We start from the raw sequence: 19,445 nt of genomic DNA on the forward strand, positions 1-19,445 counted from the left end.
CCCCCACCCTCTGCTGCCCCCTAGTGCCCCTTATACAGTACAGCCGCCCCTTCCCCATCCCCACCCTCTGCTGCCCCCTAGTGCCCCTTATACAGTACAGCCTCCCCTTCCCCGCCCCCACCCTCTGCTGCCCCCTAGTGCCCCTTATACAGTACAGTCGCCCCTTCTCCACCCCCACCCTCTGCTGCCCCCTAGTGCCCCTTATACAGTACAGCCGCCCCTTCCCCATCCCCACCCTCTGCTGCCCCCTAGTGCCCCTTATACAGTACAGCCTCCCCTTCCCCGCCCCCACCCTCTGCTGCCCCCTAGTGCCCCTTATACAGTACAGTCGCCCCTTCTCCACCCCCACCCTCTGCTGCCCCCTAGTGCCCCTTATACAGTACAGCCGCCCCTTCCCCATCCCCACCCTCTGCTGCCCCCTAGTGCCCCTTATACAGTACAGCCTCCCCTTCCCCGCCCCCACCCTCTGCTGCCCCCTAGTGCCCCTTATACAGTACAGCCGCCCCTTCTCCACCCCCACCCTCTGCTGCCCCAGTGCCCATTATACGGAATAACAGTCACGGGATAATTACTGCTGGCCTGTTTGGGGTTAGCTGCTGTGGGTTGCTCTGGACGCGGGGCGGTTCGATACAGGAGCAGAGAGACCCTCCTGGCGCCTGGTGGAAGAAGTAATTTATCACCGACACACGACGACGTGTGTGCAAGGGTGACAGGGGCTCAGGGTCTGAGCAGGGCTCCTGGCTGATCTGTCTGGGTGGGTGACTAATGTGTGCAACTAGGATCCCAGACTGGGAACAGAGTCGGGGGGCAGGACAAATGGGGTGGGGACAAGTTAGAAGGAAGGACCGGACACAGGGAGAAGGAAAGAATATCAATTGATTGATCAAATTCGTCTCTCTGCACCCATGCACAGCACATTTATCTGCCTGTGTCCCTACACACCTTCCTCCCCTCCCTCCCAATCACTACCTGTGTGTCCCAACACACCTTCCCTTCTTCCCTCCCTCCCAATCTCTGCCTGTCTGTCCCTACACACCTTCCCTCCCTCCCAATCTCGGCCGGTGTGTCCCTACACACCTTCCTTCCCTCCCTCCCAATCACTACCTGTGTGTCCCTACACACCTTCCCTTCTTCCCTCCCTCCCAATCTCTACCTGTCTGTCCCTACACACCTTCCCTCCCTCCCAATCTCTACCTGTGTGTCCCAACACACCTTCCCTCCCTCCCAATCTCGGCCGGTGTGTCCCTACACACCTTCCCTTCTTCCCTCCCTCCCAATCTCTGCCTGTCTGTCCCTACACACCTTCCCTCCCTCCCAATCTCTCTCCTAGGCTTTTCTTCCCCTCCCGCAGCGCTGCCAGCCCCGCCGCAGGCGGGGGAGGGGAGGGGACGGGACGGGCCGGGGGGGGGCAAGGGGCGGTGTGGGAGGCCCGAGGGGGAAGTGACGAGCTCGCAGGCGAAGGGAAACGCGCCGCGGCTGGAGGCGGAAGCTCGGAGCGGTGCTGGGGGCTGCAGGTCTGAGGACAGGGGCGCGAGTCCCCCCGTGCAGGCACCGGGAATGAAGGGAGGGGAGAGGTCCAGTGAATGCGGGGCAGGGCTGGGCTAGCAGGGGCTGCGGGTCGGGAGGGAGGGGCACCGGCAGGGCGGGGGGGTCCCGGGGCTGGGTATGGGGGGGCTGCGGGTCGGGAGGGAGGGCACCGGCAGGGCGGGGGGTCCCGGGGCTGGGCATGGGGGGGCTGCGGGTCGGGAGGGAGGGGCACCGGGAGGGCAGGGGGGTCCCCGGGCTGGGCATGGGGGGGCTGCGGGTCGGGAGGGAGGGGCAGCGGCAGGGCGGGGGGGGTCCCCGGGCTGGGCATGGGGGGGCTGCGGGTCGGGAGGGAGGGCACCGGCAGGGCGGGGGGGTCCCGGGGCTGGGCATGGGGGGGCTGCGGGTCGGGAGGGAGGGCACCGGCAGGGCAGGGGGGTCCCGGGCTGGGCGGGGGGGGCTGCGGGTTCGGAGGGAGGGGCACCAGCAGGGCGGGGGGGGTCCCGGGCTGGGCATGGGGGGGCTGCGGGTCGGGATGGAGGGGCACCAGCAGGGCGGGGGGGGTCCCGGGCTGGGCATGGGGGGGCTGCGGGTCGGGATGGAGGGGCACCAGCAGGGCGGGGGGGGTCCCGGGCTGGGCATGGGGGGGCTGCGGGTCGGGAGGGAGGGGCACCAGCAGGGCGGGGGGGGTCCCGGGCTGGGCATGGGGGGGCTGCGGGTCGGGAGGGAGGGGCACCAGCAGGGCGGGGGGGGTCCCGGGCTGGGCATGGGGGGGCTGCGGGTCGGGATGGAGGGGCGTTCTCTCACGCTGTCCCAGCGCAGGGATGGCCGAGTGGGTGGAGTTCCGGGAGCGGATCCCCCGGGAGTGCCTGGAGGGGATGCAGTTCATCGCCGCCGGTGGGTTCGGCACCATCTACCGGGCTCAGCACCGTGACTGGCGCATCCCCATTGCCGTGAAGAAACTGAGCCGGTAAGAGGGGTGGGGCGCTCTCTATCTCTCTCTAGCCTTTTTTCCTTCACTCTCTTTCTCTTTTTTCTCTTCCTTCCTGTGCTTCTTTTTACTTTTCCCCATCCCCTCTCCCCTTCATTCCCCCTTCTCTCCTGTTCCTTTCACCATGTTTCTTTGTCCATCTCTCCTTCACCCTTCTGTCCATTCCTCTCTTATTGTCCTTCCATCTCTCCATTCCCTCTTTCTATCCTTCCATACCTCCCTATTCCTCTTCCCTGCATGGAGTGGAGCCCATTATCTCTTCCTATCCTTCCATCTCTATTATCTCCCTCTCTCCACTATCTCTGTCCTTCCATACCTCCATTTCCTCCTGCCCTCTGTAGTCTCTGTCCCTCCACTCCCCCATTCCCTCCTCCCATCTCTCCATTTTCTTCTGTTTCTCCTTCTTTCTTTCTTTTCACTTCCTCCCTCCTTCCTCCACTCTCAACTTTCCCCATCCTTCGTTCATCTCTCCACCCCCCCACCCACCCCGCAGTGATACCTGCAGCCGTGAAGAGCTCCTGGAAGAAGCCCGGGCCATGGACAAAGCTCGCTTCATCTACATCCTGCGGCTCTTCGGCCTCTATGAGGAGGAAGAGGAGGGCTGGGACTGTGGCCCCCGGCTGGGCATCGTCATGGAGTACATGGAGAATGGCAGCCTGGCCAGTTTGCTGGAGAGAGTCCAGCCAGTCCCCTGGCCCCTGCGCTTCCGCCTCCTCCACCAGGTGGCGCTGGGCATGAATTACCTGCATGGGCTTCACCCACCATTACTGCACCTGGACCTCAAACCCAGCAATGTCCTGTTGAATTTGGAGCTGCACGTCCGGGTGAGAAAACCCCTCCCCTCCTCATCAGCCAATCCTGGGTCAGAGCCGGCAACCCCTACAAGGGAAAGGCCCTGCGTCCCATTCCCCACCCCACTGATCCAGCCACTCCCTTGCCCTAGGGCTGCGTAGCAGCTAGCGCCCCCTAGAGGAGAAAGGCCATGTGTCCCATTCCCTGCCCCCCAGCTATGCTTTTTTCTCTTCCCCACCAGTTGGCAGACTTTGGACTATCGAAGTTCAAGCGACTGACGACCAAGCAGGGAACGGACAGATCCAGGGATGAGGATGACTATGGGGGTACCCTGGAGTACATGCCCCCCGAATCCCTCATAGACATCAACTACAGGCCAACGCCAGCCACAGACATATACAGGTAAAGGAACCCCAATGCCCCAGTGAGGCACTGGGGGTGCTGTGCTGCAGGGAACAAGGCAGGAGGTTCAGTAGGGGGTGCTCTCCCCTTTCAGTCAGTCCTGACCACAAAGACCCATAGCGACATTAGGGGGCGCTGTGCTGCAGGGAGCTGTGTAGGGCACGCTCTCCCATCCCATGATCCCAACCTGCCTCCTCTTTCGCCTCTGCAGTTATGCCATCCTCACCTGGTCCGTGTTAACCGGTCAACAGCCTTACCCAAGTGAGTCCTATTCCTGTCTTTTAACTATACCTTTCTTTTGAGCCAAGCTTGTCTTGGGATTCAGGGGCTACTCAGGGTTTCCTGGGAATAGAAACAAAACAAACACCACCTCTGAACTGAAGGGGAATCCCTTCTATCCCAGCAGCACAGGATTTACGGTTCATACAGGTGCAGTTTTCAATCTGTCCACTAGAGGACAGTGAGCTGTGATAGCCATAAACCCTGTGTTGGTATAACCCATAAACCCTGTATCAGTGGGATAAAAAGAGAGGAGAAGTGTGAAAAAGGAAGGGTAGTTGGCTAGAGACATAGCTGGATAGAAGGATAGTTTATTAGAACGGAAGGGATGGGGGGAGAATATGGGGGTGGACAGACAGGACTGAAGTTGGATGGGTAGGTGAATAATAGGGTTAGTGGGAAAATGATATTTTCCATCAAAGAATTTCAAAAGAAATTATCATTAATGTGAAGGGCACTCCCCTTGCAGGCAGTGCTGGCCCCACTACCCACAGTGTGCCACCTGGGGAATCCGTGGTATAGGGAGCAGGGCAGGAGGCTCAGTAGGGGGGGCTGTTCCCTCAAAGTCTGGTGTTCAATTCTGTTTTCTATCCTGAGTTCCGGGAGGGCAGGGGGGCCCAGTGGTTAAAGCAGGGGGGTGCTGGGGGCAGGACTCCTGGGTTCTATCCCCAGTTCAGGGAAGGGAACGGGGCCTAGAGGGTTAGAGCAGGGGTGTTGGGAGCCAGGACTCCTGGATTCTATCCCCAGCTCTGGGAGAGGAGTGGAGCCTAGTGGAGCAAGGGGGGATGGGACCCAGGACTCCTGGGTTCTATCCACAGCTAAACTGTGCGGCCTGGGGCAAATTACTTCAGCCATCTATTGCCTCAGTTTCCCCAGCCATGAAACGGGATTTAATTGGTCTCTCTTGGCTGTAAAATCTTTGCGACAGGGACTACCTCTTACAGGCTCCTTATAAAGAGTGGGGGAAGAGGCCCAGTTATGCCCATTTGAAAATCTCTGCCCACCTCTGGGAGTTCAAATCCCAGAGGCTCTGAGGGGGTGTGGCTAGGGGATCTCAGTGGCGAGATGCTTTACGAAACATGGCTGGGAGCTCAGTGACATTTAGGCACCTGAAATCAAAGGCGATTCAGGGTAATTCCCTTAAGCTCCTGGTAAATTCCAGCTGACCTACCCCACTCCTGACCCCTGTAGTAAATAATCATTAGGGCTAAGTTTTTGTCACGGATATTTTTATTAAAAGTCAGGGACAGGTCAATAATAAACAAATATTCCCAGCAGCCCATGACCTGTCCCTGACTTTCACTAAAAATATCCCTGACAAAAGGGTAGGTGGATTCAGCACCCATGGCTGCTGGGGCTCCTGGGTCCCCCACCGATGTGGTGCATGGGAGCTTCGGTGTCCCTCTGCCGCGGGGCTGGGCTGCTGCGGGGTCCCCTCGCCCTGCGCAGCTGGTAGCTGCCGGGTCCTCAAGCTGTGGCCACCGTGGCTGCAGCTGGGCAGCTGCGTGGGGTCCCCCCGCCGCCCGTGGCGTCTGGGCAGCTGCAGGGCCCACCAGCCCCCTGCCATGGCTGGGCAGCTGCGGGGTCCCCGCACCAGGTTGGGGACTGGGAGCTGCGAGGGCGGAGCTGGCTGGGAGCTCCAACCTGAGGGCAAAAAATGTTACGGAGGTCAATGGAAGTCTCAGATTCGGTGACACTATTGTAGCCTTAATAATCATATCTCTGACTCAGCACAGGGGGGCAGTGTCTGTGACAGCTGTTATGTCTCTGACTCACCACAGGGGGGCAGTGTCTGTGACAGCTGTTATGTCTCTGACTCACCACTGGGGGGCAGTGTTTATGTATGACCCTTATGTTCCCCTTGTCTTCGCGGTCCAGATCTCCTCCCAAAATGCATGAGCTCCCTGCTCCGAATGCACATCCCCCGGGGCCAGAGACCTGACCTGGAGGAGCTGGAGGAGGTCACAGGAGTGGAGGGCCTGGAGGACATGAAAGAGTTAATGAAGAGATGTTGGCACAATGACAGCTGGGAAAGACCCACGTTTAAAGGTAAAGTCCATTCCCGTGCGGTCAGTGCTGATGGGGGCACTGTGCTGCAGGGGGTGGCTCGGGGCTCAGTACGGGGTACCAGGCTGCAGGGAGTGGGTCAGGGGCTCAAGAGGGGGCGCTCTCCCCTGGCAGTCTGTGCTGGCCCCAATGCCCCACCATTAGGGGGTGTCATACTGCAGTGGAATCCCTCACCCCTCCTGTCTTTCTCCTGCAGACTGCAGCAACAAGACAGAGAAGATTTTCTCCTGCCACAAGTCCCGGATCGTGCCGGCTGTGCGTCAGGTCCAGGATGTGCTGGTGAGGCGCAGCCGGCTGTGGTTCTGAGTCCATCCTCTGCATCACCACAGCTGGCCACGAGGTGGCAGCACCATCCTAGCAGAATATGACGTCCAGGGCTTAAATAGCCCCAATTCCAAGCCAGACCCAGGGGCTGAGGATAAATCTCCCATCTCCCAACACATGATTTAAGTAATTCAATCCCTGATATTCTCAGCACCTGCCACAAGGGGGTGGTGCTGCACCAGAAGAGAAATCAGACTATCTCACTATCTCCATACACATCTGTCTGCCTGTCTAATCCTATCTATCCCTCATACACCCCATCATCCATCCATCCATCTAGATAGATAGATAGATAGATGGGTGTGTATGGGGATATCTATAAATGGATGGATGAATGGATGTGCCTGGAGATAGATGGATGGATGGATGATGGAGTGTTTGGGGGATAGATAGATTAGACAGACAGGCAGATGGGTGTATATGGGGATAGATAGATATCCCCATACGCACCCATCTATCTATGTATCCATCTATCCCCATACGCACCCATCTATCTATGTATCCATCTATCCCCATACGCACCCATCTGTCTGTCTATCCAGTCCTGACCCCAAAATTGTCACCCCAGATGATGATGGCCAGTTCTCCCAGCTATGAGTCCAGACCATCAGTAAGTGTCCCTACACCCGCTGCGGCTGAGAGCTCCCATCTCCATGCCTCTCCTCCATCTTCCCTTGGGGTCTCAGAGAAATTCCACACACTTCGCTATGAGGATCATCCATCCAGAGAAAACGGTAAGTGGGGTTTCCGTCCCCCTTCCAAACTATCTGCATCAGGCACCAGCTGGTGAAATTCTGGGTATCAAGGGAGTCTACTCTGGTGTCATGACAGGAAATCCCACCTCCAAGATAAAAGGGCAGGAATTCCCGCCTCCAACAGGTCCATAGATGGACTTCCACATCGGCTATGACTGTGTGAGAATTCCCACCTCTGATGTGACAGAGCAGGAAGTCCCAGCTCAAGAGTGGCAACCAGAAGTCCTGTCTCTGATGTGGCATGAGGCAACATAGGAAGTCCTGCCCAACAAGGTGGCTGTGGGGAAGATTCACCTCCAGTGTGGCAAGGCAGGAAGTGTTGCTTCCTGTGTCACAGGACAGGAAATTCCACCCAAAATGGTGGCATTAGGGGAAATCCTGCCTCCCGAGTTACTGGGCAGGAAGTTGTGTTTCCAGTGTAACAGGATAGGCTTTGACATGCTAAATGGTGACAATGGAGAAAGTCCCGCCTCCAGAGTGACATGACAGAAAATCCTGCCTCCAAGGTAGCAGGACAGGAAGTGCCAACACAAGAAGTCCTGCCTCTAGAATGTCAACACAGGAAGTCCCACCCAAAACAGGTGGCAATAGAGGAAATTCCATTCCCAGAGTGCCAATACAGGAAGTCCCGCCTCCAGAGTGGTGCGACTTCCTGAGCTGGCTGTTGCGGCTAATTTCCCTGCCTGAGGGTCTGGGATGTTTGCAGAAGGGGAGAGGGGCGCACGGGCTCCCGTAAGCTGACCCGGAGGGGTGTTTTATATCCCTCAGAAGCTGTGCCCAGGAGAAGCATGAGGGAGACGGAGCATCAGCAAGAACCTGGTACCCCTCAGCCCTGCAGTGTCAGCATGGGTCCCAGGCAGGTAAATGTCTGCCATCGCTCCCTCCCTGGGGTGGGCTCAGCAAGGAGTGCCCGTGTTCTCCTTTCGCAGTCAGTGCTGGCACCCAGCGCCCAAGGGTGGCATCAGGGGGCACAGTGCCGCAGGGAGCCATGTGGGGGCACCACCCCTTGCAGTCAGTGCTAGTCCTAATGCCCAGGGCTGGCTACACCTCAACACTGGGTGAGCAATCCCCAGGCAGGGCTGCTCTGTGGCTGTTATGCAGCCGGTGCACCCCACCCCAGAGGGGCTGCATCTCAGTGCCAGGTGAGGGGTTCCCATAGAACCAGCCCCTGTACCCCTCCGCACAGGGGCCCCATCTCTGCACTGGGCGAGGGGTTCCCATATGAACAGCTCCCATGCCCCACCCCAGAAGGGCTGCGTCTCAGTGCCGGGCAAGGGGTCCCTGTAATTTATATCTGTAGGGATCTAGTGAGACGTAGCATGCAGGATCCATGTGATTCTCTCTTCTCTTTCAAGGGAGCAGAAGGACCCAATAATGGAGAATTTGGCTCCCCTAAGACAATCTCATCACAGTTGAGACCCCCAGGTACCATGGGGCAGATCCAGGGAGAGGGGAGGCCGGGCTGGAGGACTGAGGGGGCAATCCAGGAGGAGGGGGTCAGGCCTAAGATGGGATGTTACCCCCCCCCCCCATTGCAGTACCCTCATTTCACTGCGAAGTGGCAGCTTTTCACTACCATTAATACAGGATGAGGGACAGAGACCAATACTAAGAAACTCCCCTTTAAAAGCCCACTTGAAGGAAAAGTGTGCATGACATTTGGCATCTGGCAGTGAGAAACTTCACCCTTAAAGGGAAAGTTCCACAGTGCGGAATGGGTCCCTGTGTTTGACAATGAGAAACTCCCCTTTAAGAGAAAGTAAAAGGAAAAGTGTTCATGAGGACCAAAGTCTGGCAGTGAAGAACTCTGCTCTTAAAGGGGAAGTTTTTATGAGGAACCAACTCCGGCAGAGAGAAACTCCTCCCTTAAAGAGAAAGTGTTCACAAGGGCAGTGAACAAGTGGGCGTGCATCAGGGATGGCTAAGAGGATGCATCTTGGTGGGGATAGAGTCTGGCAGTGAAAAATCCCAACCTTAAAGGGGAAGTGCTCGTGAACCCTAATTTTTCTTTCCTACCAGACAATGAGCCGAGGCCCTTCTTTTCCATCCAGTCCCAACCACCTCTCCCCACCCAGGGGCCGGAGCAACCCATGTTCTCATTCCAGCAACCGGTGAGGGGGTGCCCCCACCCGGGGAAGGGGGAGAGGTTAGGGATGCAGGGCAATAGAGAGAAGAGGGGGATGGGAATATAGGGGATTATGGGATCAGGATGGGAGCCGGGAGGTTGGGGTGGAGCTGAGGTGGTGCTGGAAGGGAATGAGGGAGGGGGATCTACAGATGGGGAGAGCAGGGGAGGGGATGTAAGAGGATGGTGTGGGGGGGAGGGAGCTATGGGCAGATGAAGGGGAGGAGGAGGGGTATAAGGGATGGGAACTGTGGAATGGAAAGAATGGATCATGGGGATAATGGCACAGAGGGAAAGAGCAGGGTCTTTGTTCCCGTCCCAGCTGACTAACCCATTCCCCTCCCCCATCTGTCTTTCAGTCTCAGCCACCTGCCTATGGGTTCTCAGGTGAGCCCCCGCACTCGGGACAGCGGCAATGTACTTGGCTGGCCCCCAGGGGGAACCTGCTCCCTCATAAATGAGCACTAAGGCTCTGGTGGCCCCAGATATTTGGGGTAGGGGTGGGGGTCCCTTCTATTTGTTGCCCCCAGAACAATTCTTTGGTTTTAAGCCTCTGAGAGAGTGAAAGAGAGAATACATCCGTCCATCCTTCCCCATACACACACACACATCGATCCATCTGATCCATCCGTCCCCATCCACACCCATCCATCTGTGCATCTATCCATCCGTCCCCATCCACACTCATCCATCCATTTGTGTATCCATCCATCCCCTTACACATCCATCCGTGCATCCATCCATCTTATCTGTCCATCCATCCTTCCCCATACACGTCCATCCATCCATCTCATCTGACTATCTATCCTTATGTGCACCCTCTGTCTCTACATATCCACCCCCATACGCCCCCCTCTTCTCTCTCCACACAAATGCTTTTCTTTCTTTCTTACCCTTCACTTTATTGTGTCTCCCTCTCTCCCACAGGTAGCTGCATACATATCATTGGTCCTTGCTCAGGAATACAGATTGGCCACAACAACAGCATGAAAGTGAACAAGGTGCAAGTAGAGAAGAGGAGGAAGAAATAATGGCTCCTTCATCTCTGATCTCTAGATATGTGTGTGGAGCACCCCAGCCCTCCCTGCCCCCAGCAGAGGACCCCCTCCCCCCGGTACGCACCACTTCCCTCTGCAGGGGCACTGTGAAACTCGGCCCCACACCGTCCTCTTCCCCATTCCCAGCTCCCCACCCCCCCTTGCAGTGGGGGGCAGGGGGGATTACAGCCCTGGGAGCTGGAATCTCTGGCCACGGAGGACTTTTGTAGCTGCTGCATTAAAGCAACAATGAGACTAAAACAAGCCCAGCTTTGGGATGAGTCGTCTGGTTTCTGAGAGTCGTGAGTGGAGGAAGGAAGGCAGCTGGATGATGCCAGCCCAGCAGTGACTGACTTTGCCCAGCCCAGCCTGTCCTCTGGAGATCTCAGAGTGCCTGTGGGACAGATGCTCTCTGCTGTCGAAGGCCCAGGCGTGGCCGCCAAACAGAACCATCCTGGAAATGGAGAGTGAAATCTAGAGCTGGGCAAAATGATGTACCTGTGGAAAAGGCAGTTTACACCAAATTGAAATTTTCCACAGAAAAATTTTGATTTTGCCATAAATTTTTAATTTTCCATCGGGAAAATTAAAATGGAGTATTTAATCTCGGGTCTGTTCCACCCAAATCAGAATATTTCATTTTTTAAAAAATGATCTGAAACATTTCCTTTGGAATCAGCTCAACAAAATGTTAAACTGCTTTTTCCTACCTGTGCATTGGTTTATGGGAGTTGTAGTTCGAGTGTCAATTCTCTCCTCTGGACTTGGCTCCCTGAAGGGCTACATCTCCTGTCACAGGTTTCAGAGTAGCAGCCGTCTTAGTCTGTATTTGCAAAAAGGAAAGGAGGACTTGTGGCACCTTAGAGACTAACCAATTTATTTGAGCATAAGCTTTCGTGAGCTACAGCTCACTTCATCGGATGTATTCAGTGGAAAATACAGTGGGGAGATTTATATCCATAGAGAACATGAAACAATGGGTGTTACCATACACACTGTAACGAGAGTGATCACTTAAGATGAGCTAATACCAGTAGAAGAGCGGGGGCCGGGGGGGGGGAGTTTTGTAGTGATAATCAAGGTGGGCCATTTCCAGCAGTTGACAAGAACGTCTAAGGAACAGTGGGGGGAATAAACATGGGAAATAGTTGGTTTTTTTTTTCTCCTATAACGCAACTTGGATTTGCTTCTGATTGAGCTGTTTGGAGCACCATGGGAATCACAAGACTCAGTGCATTGTGGGAGATGGCGTCCAGGCAGGGACTACAGAAGGGAAAATAGAGGCCTGAAGTACAACTCCCAAAAGGCAGGGGTGTGCACAAGAGGGTCAAGCAGGGGCACGCCTCCCCCCCGCCCTCCAATCATCGGAGGCACAGAACTCTTCCAGGCCCAGGCCACGGTGGCAGGGAGAGTGAGATCCTCCTAGCCCCGGGGCTGTGGGGAGGACAGCGAGCTCCTGCCAGAGCCGGGGGAGTGGGGATACAGACCGTGCCCCCGCAAAAAGGGTCAAAGTTAAATTTCTGCGCATGCCCCTGCCAGAAGGCAATGCGCTGATAAGGAACTGCAGCTTAATGTTGAACTTGCTTGAAATGAAGCATTTTGGGTAAATTCAAGAAACTAAAATCCTAGAATCAAAAATGTCGGGCTGAAAGGGATCTTGAGAGGTCGTCTAACCCTCTGCGCTGAGGCTGGACCAAATACACCTGTCAGGGACAGTCTAGGTTTATGTCCAACCTGGGTGTGAACACCTCCAATGACAGGAACTCCACGACCTCCTGAGTTAATCTGTTCCAGAGCTTAACTGTCCTTACAATTAGAAAGTTTTATCTTCCTTGCTGCAGATTAAGCCCATTACTTCTTGTTCTGTCTTCAGTGAACATGGAGAACATTTGATCACTGTCCTCTTTAGAACAGCCCTTAACATATTGGAAGACAGTTATCATGTCCCCCCTTCAGCTTCATCTTTTCTAGACCAGTTCTTTCCGCCTTTCCTCCCAAGGTCCGCTGTTCTAAACCTCTGATCAAATTTTTGTTCTTGTTTCCCTCCTCTGGCTGCTCTCCAGTTTGTTCACATGGAAGGAAATGTTTCAATCTATTCACATCTCAGCATGCTTCATTTCGATTGAAAATGTTGCAATGAAACGTTTTGACATTTCTGAGTCAAACCTGCCTTTGGAATTTCCATTCTGCCAAAAATGATGAAATATGAACTTTTCTTCAAAAACAAAGATTGAAATGTTGCCATTTCCTGCGGGACGGGAACGTGGACTCTCCCTCAGCTCCAGTGAGACCCTGGCCCTATGAATGTCAAAGGCAAAGCTCCCATCCACACGGAGGGGGCTAGGATTTCACCCAGGGTCCTGTCCGTTGGGTAGCCTCGGGTTGAGTTCACCTGAAGACCCTCCAGGGAAGGCGAACAGTAGAAATGCTCATAAAACGTGGGCGTGGGGCTTTTCTCCATTTTCAGCGTTTTCCCTGAAACATGTCAAGTATCAAAGCCGAAACATTTCTGGTCATAGTGCATCATGGGAGTTGTAATTTGGGTGCCTCATGCCCCTATTCCTTGTTGTGGGAACACAGCACTGGGAGGCTCCTACTGGGACATGGAGTCCAGTTCTCGCTATCCCATTGTATCATCCCATCCATAAACTTATCAGGCTCCATCTGTATCCTGCTTAGGTTGTTCCCCTCCCACCCCAACTGCTCCCATTGGAGGTTGTTCCAGAACCTCCCCCCTCTGATGGTTACAAACCTTCTCCTCCATTGATTCCTGCCCCATTTATCCCCATTTGATTTGTCCTTTAGCTTCAACAGCTCGTCTCCCTCCCTGGTGTTCTCCCCGCTCCCCCCATGATATATTTATAGAGCAATCAGACCCCACTCAGCCTGTGGTTTAGGCTAATCTAGCCCAGGTGTTTAATTCCCCTCTCGTGAGACCAGCTCTCCATTTCCCCGATTGTCCCACCAGCCCTTCTTGGCACCTGCTCCAGCCGGGATCCCTCTTTCTGGGACAGGGCTGCCCAGAACTCTGCACCGGATTCCAGCTGAGCTCTGCCCGGTGCCTTCTCCACTGGCATTAATATGTCCCTCTCTCTACTGGAGACACCTGAACTGTTCCATCCCAGGATCACATGGGCCTTTCTCCTGCCCACATCCCATCTGTGGCCCATGGACACTGTGCAATCCACTGACACACCCAAGTCTCCCTCCTCCTCTGTCACTTCCTGCTGATGAGCCCCCGGCTCAGAGCAGCAATTTTCTTGTTTCTTATCCCTATGTGCATGAGCCCATGTTAAATTTCATCCCGTTTCCACCAACGCCTTGCACAAGGGCACTAACACCGGAGATACCTCTCTGGAGACGTCCTAGATGCTGGGCTCCCTGGCTAGGCTGCATCTCCCATGATGCACCAGGGGCTCCCCTCTTGAGGCAGTACTGCAAGGGAGGGGCACGGCCGTGGTGGTTTCCATCAGCTCCTTGCCCTGGAGCAGCTTGTGGCTGGTGGCTCTGGGGGGGGGGGGGGGGGGGATATTTACCTGGAACGCTGATTTCATGGGGGTTGCTGGCGCACGGCATGGTGGTGGGGTCATAATTAGGGTTGCGAGCCCTCCAGGATTGTCCTGGAGTCACCAGAAATTAAAGATTAATCTTGAATTAAAGATTATATCAGAAGATGAAACCTCCAGAAATATGTCCAACCAAAATTGGCAGCCCTAATTGTAATGCCGGCACCGCTTTCTGCATGTGCCGTCCCTCACCGCCTCCTGCAGCCTGTCGGTGGTGGCATTCGCTCCAGTCGGACCCCACCTGGCCACGCTGCACTTGGAGCCCAGCCTGACAGGATGCTCAGCCTCCAGCAGGGGGATGGGCCCCACCCACTCGGTCAGCGCTGCACCATGCCACATCTGCCCCGGGCGAGAGAGAGAATGGACCTGGATCAGCCCAGGGATCGGAGCTGGTGTGAGGCAGCACCACCCGGGCAGAGCGTGGACGTGAGTCCATGGAGGGTAACTAGGTAGACCGAGGCCTGCATGCCTGCACAGGTCACATCCAATATGTCTAAGCCCCCCAGTCCTTGCCCTCTGGTTTAGGAAACCCACTAACACATTGCATGTTCTCTCTATCCCCTCTCCCATGTTGGACACATCCCCATGCATCTTCCAAGACCTCCCTCTGCCCCTATTTTAAAGCACAGATCAGCTCCTTTGGAAGGAGTCCCTACAAGGCCTGGTGAGAGGCCTTGGTTTCTGTTGTCTCTTGGAGACTTAGAGTGGATAGAGTGGGAGGAATGAGGGTTGCCACAAGAGGAATGGGGAACGCTGGCACTAGGGGAAGGAATCCCAGGATCCAGAGTCAGGGAAAGAAGTGGATGGAAGCAGGTAACCTGTTCCTATTGTTGAAGCTGAGTGGATTCTCTGAGCTGGTTTCCTTTGGGATTTTCTATGGTTCAGGCTTTCAGCTTCCCCAGCAGAAATCTTCTGCAGTAAAAACCATTCTTGTCTAAGCGCCGACTGCCTTCTGCTTAATGCGTCCAACATGCAGCAATACTCAGCAGTGTCTTCAGGTCTACGGTTAGTCATGTGCAAATACAGCAGGTTGTTGGGACTGTCCCTGGAGATGGTGAATTGGCCTTTCACTGAAGCAGTGTAATTTTGTGTACCTCCGGCCCAATGATTAATGGTTGAGAGCCACTCCAGTCCCTTTCCAGGCATGTTTCTGTACCAGGTCATCCCATAAACACCTAAACTGAATCCAGAGGTTTTGCAGGAAATCCGGAGAGAGTCCCTCAGCATTTTAACTTCTCCATCAGATGCCACAAGTTCAAATTGTGACTGGATCCCTGGATAGTAAAAAGGAGACATTAAGACTTCTCTAAGAATACTTGGGCATCTCTCATGGCTGCAGGAATTAAATTACAGGTATATGTGAGAACCACTAGAAAGGATGCAATAATGAGCCATAACAGCATCTCTCTGATTCTGAGGAGAGCTCACTTGGGAATTTGCTGTTAATTGCACAGTCACAGAGCGATGCAGGTTGTCTCGATTTTCTCTCCAAGAGCTGCATCATCAGGAGAATCACTGGCTTTAAACAGGAAATTCAGTTATGCATTTTGCACACATCCTGTTTTAGAAGAGTCAGATGAACTCCAGCCTAGAATTGGCTGCATTTTAAATACCATGGTGTTCCTTGACTGAAGGCAAACAATAATTCATGGAGTTAACAGGTGGGCCCATCTTCACATGGGATGACTACTTTGCCTTATGTTGAATCCTGCTACCATTCCCTTTTTTTTGTCTGTTCAACATGTAAGCTGCTTGGGACAAGGACTATCTCTTACTGTGAGTCACACTGTGTTCCTTTTACATTTGGTAGTTCTTTATCACAAAAGTTTATCAACAAAAATGATGAGGGGGATGGAACAGCTGCCATATGAGAAGAGATTAATAAGACTGGGACATTTCAGCTTGGAAAAGAGAGGACTAAGTGGGGATCTGATAGAGGGCTATAAAATCATGACTGGTGAGGAGAAAGTAAATAAGGAAGTGTTATTTACTCCTTCTCATAACACAAGAACTAGGTGTAACCATGTCTTAGTGGGGCACAACTGAGGATGCCAAATTCAGGATGAACTGCTGAGAAATAAGGCCAACACAACCCAAAACTGGTGGTTATTCTTTTATAAGATAGACCAGACCAGCCACAAAAGTAAACTGTTTCACCGCACTGGCTAACAAGAAAACATAAAGGCTGTTTCCTCAGGCATTCTAGTTCTTCTATCACCACCAGAACCGCTGGATTCAGAGATGAGTGGTTCTTTACAACCAGTCTCATCAAATAATAGGTTCTTCTGATCCCAAAGTACCAGCCACACACCCAGGTCAATCTATAACTTAGATCTTATAAAAAAATCACGCTGATGAGAATCCTTTAGTTTCTAAAATCTAAAGGTTTATTTATAAAAAGAAAGAAAGAAAGGTGAGAGTTAAAGTTGGTTGAAGGAATCAATTACATCCAGTAATGGCAAAGTTCTTGGTTCAGGCTTGTATCAGTGATGGAATAAACTGCTGGCCTAAGTCAAGTCTCTGGAACACATCCACAGCTGGGATGGGTCATTCAGTCCTTTGTTCAGAGCTTCAGTTTGTAGCAAAGTTCCTCCAGAGGTAAGAAGTAGGATTGAAGACAAAATGGAGGTGGTTCCAGGGCCTTTTATAGCTTTTGCCATTTGGAGGCCATCCCATTGTTCTTACTGTGGGAAATTACAGCAACAAGATGGAGTTTGGAGTCACGTGGGCAAGTCACATGGTCATGCCCAATTTCCCTCAGTCATTGCAGGAAGCCATTACCTACACTCCAGACAGCACGTTTGCATGACAGTCCACTCAACGTAGATGGGCATCTGCCATGGTCCATTGTCAACCAAGTGTTTCTTGATGAACCACTTAAATTGAACAGTCCCTCCTAGATGGCCACTACCTTGTGGGCGGTACCCCAGGAGCAAACATTTGAAATCCAGGTATAGAGCCAATACTTATAACTTCTCGTACAAAAATGATACATGCAGACAGCTAGCATACTCATAACCAGCAGATCATAACTTTTCATAGATACCTCACTCAACAACCTTTGTACAAGATTTGCTGCAAATATAGAACAGTGGTTGCAACAATAATCTATATGGTCATATTTTAATCAGATAACATCACACTAGGGGTCACCAAATGAAATTAATAGGCAGCAGGTTTAAAACAAACAGAAGGAAGTATTTCTTCACACAACACCTGTGGAACTCTTTGCCAGAGGATGTTGTGAAGACCAAAATTATAAAAAAAAGAACTAGATAAGTTAATGGAGGATAGGTCCATCAATGGCTATTAGCAAGGGTGGGGCACAGTGGGCACCGACTACGGTGGCCCACGAGACCCTCCTGGCCAGTTCTGGGGGTAGTCAGGGGACTGGGGAGGGGGTTGGATGTGGCAGGAGTCCTGGGGGGGTGGGGGCGGTCCACAACCCCTTCGTGGGGTGAGGAGGGAACCGGTTGTTAAGATTTTGGCAGCTCATCACTGGGTAAATCTACTGTGGGGGCTGCTGTGATGCAAGCAGCCAGCACAATCACTGAGCTGCTGCTTCCAAGGGCAGTGACCCTGGGAAATGTGCAGGTCATAGTGGATGGCTTTGCTGCAACGGGATTCCCTAACTGTGGTGGCGCCATAGACGGAACCCATATCCCTATCTTGGGACCAGACCACCTTGGCATCCAGTACGTAAACCGCAAGGGGTACTTTTCCATGGTGCTGCAAGCACTGGTGGATGACAAGGGACATTTCACCAACATCAACATGGGATGGCTGGGAAAGGTGCATGATGCTCGCATCTTCAGGAACTCTGGTCTGTTTGAACAGCTGCAGCAAGGGACTTACTTCCTTACTTCCCAGACCAGAAAATTACTGTTGGGGATGTTGCAATGCTTATAGTTATCCTTGGGGACCCAGCTTACCCCTTAATGCCATGGCTCATGAAGCCGTACACAGGCACCCTGGACAGCAGTAAGGAGCAGTTCAACTACAGGCTGAGCAAGTGCAGAATGGTGGTAGAATGTGCCTTTGGAGGTTTAAAAGCACGCTGGCGCAGTTTACTGACTCGGTTTACTGACTCGAGTTTACTGACTTGCTTAGACCTCAGCGAAACCAATAAACCAATGTTATTGCTGCTTGCTGTGTGCTCCATAATATCTGTGAGAGTAAGGGGGAGACGTTTATGACGGGGTGAGAGGTTGAGGCAAATCGCCTGGCTGCCGATTCCACACATCCAGACACCAAGGTGATTAGAAGAGCACAGCTGGGCGCCCTGCATATCAGAGAAGCTTTGAAAACCAGTTTCATGACTGGCCAGGCTGTGGTATGACAGTTCTGTTTGTTTCTCCTTGATGAAAACCCACCCCCTTGGTTGACTCCACTTCCCTGTAAGTCAACTGCCCTCCCCACTTTGATCACCACTTTCAGAGGCAATAAAGTCATTATTGTTTCAAAATCATGCATTCTTTATTAATTTATCACACAAATAGGGGGAAAACTCACAAGGTAGCCCAGGAGGGGAGTGTGAGGAGGGAAGCACCAGGTAGGGTGGTGGATGAGGGGCGGCAGGAAGGACAAGGCCACACTACAGTTCAAAACTTATTGAATGCCAGCCTTCTGTTGCTTGGGCAATCCTCTGGGGTGCAGTGGCTGGGTGCCCGTAGCCTACCCCCGCCCCCACCCGTGTTCTTGGGCATCTGAATGAGGAGGATATGGAACTTGGGGAGGAGGGCAGGTAGTTATACAGGGGCTGCAGCGGTGGTCTATGCTCCTGCTGCCTTTTCTGCAGCTCCACCAGATGCCTAAGCATGTCAGTTTGGTCCCCCAGTAGCCTCAGCATTGCATCCTGCCTCCTCTCATCGCACTCCTCCCTCCTCTCATCGCGTTCATTTAACGCTTTCCTGGACTCTGCCATTGTTTGCCTCAATGCATTCTGCTGAGATATTTCAGTGCGGGAGGACTGCATGAGCTCTGAGAGCATGTCATCACGAGTGCATTTTTTTCGCCTTCTTATCTGCGGTAGCCTCTGGGACGGAGATGATAGGGGGAGCGTAGAAACATTTTCAGCGGCGGGAGGAAAAAAAGGGAGAGTAGTATTTTAAAAAGATACATTTTAGAGAACAAAGGGAAGACTATTTCACACTGAATCAAGCGATTCACATTGGTACAGGGTCACATTTTGCCTCTTATATCGAGTGCCTGCTGGTTTGGTGTGAGACATCACACACGTTTGGCTGGGCAACAGAATTCTGCTTGCAGGCAGCCAGGGTAAGGCAAAGGCTTTCGGCTTCTTCAACCTTCATAACATGTGGGAATGGTTTCAAACAGCAGCACTTTCCTTTCCCATACCAAGCAAAGCCCGTTGGGTTGGCCATTTAAAAGGAGGGGCTGTGGTCTTAGGGTGAATATGCAGCACAACCCTACCCCCCCACCACCCAATTCTCTGGGATGATTGCTTCACCCTCCTCCCTCCCCCACCCACCTCGTGGCTAGTATCAGGGAAGATCCCTGTCAGCCAAATGCGAACAGCTCAGCATGAATGGGCCTCCCCCCACCACATGGCTAACAGCAGGG

The 19,445-nt window shown here is 53.4% G+C and overlaps 1 protein-coding gene across 5 annotated transcripts; it reads left to right on the plus strand.

Moving 5' to 3' along the window:
* Nucleotides 1–1,423: 1,423 nt before the first annotated feature.
* RIPK3 (receptor interacting serine/threonine kinase 3) lies at nt 1,424–10,560 on the plus strand. Of its 5 annotated transcripts, none has more exons than XM_048820294.2 (13): nt 1,424–1,514; nt 2,347–2,494; nt 3,009–3,339; nt 3,549–3,709; nt 3,921–3,970; nt 5,867–6,037; nt 6,252–6,334; nt 6,948–7,113; nt 7,903–7,994; nt 8,490–8,559; nt 9,154–9,245; nt 9,619–9,646; nt 10,187–10,560. In XM_048820294.2, the coding sequence occupies exons 2-13, from the start codon at nt 2,349–2,351 to the stop codon at nt 10,288–10,290; spliced, it is 1,494 nt and encodes a 497-aa protein (XP_048676251.2). In that variant the 5' UTR covers nt 1,424–1,514; nt 2,347–2,348; the 3' UTR covers nt 10,291–10,560. The 5 variants fall into 5 exon arrangements, with proteins under 5 accessions (XP_048676251.2, XP_074975026.1, XP_074975027.1 ...); XM_048820292.2 differs by having other exon boundaries at nt 1,451–1,514; nt 2,342–2,494; XM_075118925.1 differs by lacking the exon at nt 9,619–9,646.
* The last annotated feature ends 8,885 nt before the right edge of the window (nt 10,561–19,445 follow it).

This window comes from Caretta caretta, chromosome 13 (assembly GCF_965140235.1).
Source record: "Caretta caretta isolate rCarCar2 chromosome 13, rCarCar1.hap1, whole genome shotgun sequence".
NCBI lineage: Eukaryota > Metazoa > Chordata > Testudines > Cheloniidae > Caretta > Caretta caretta.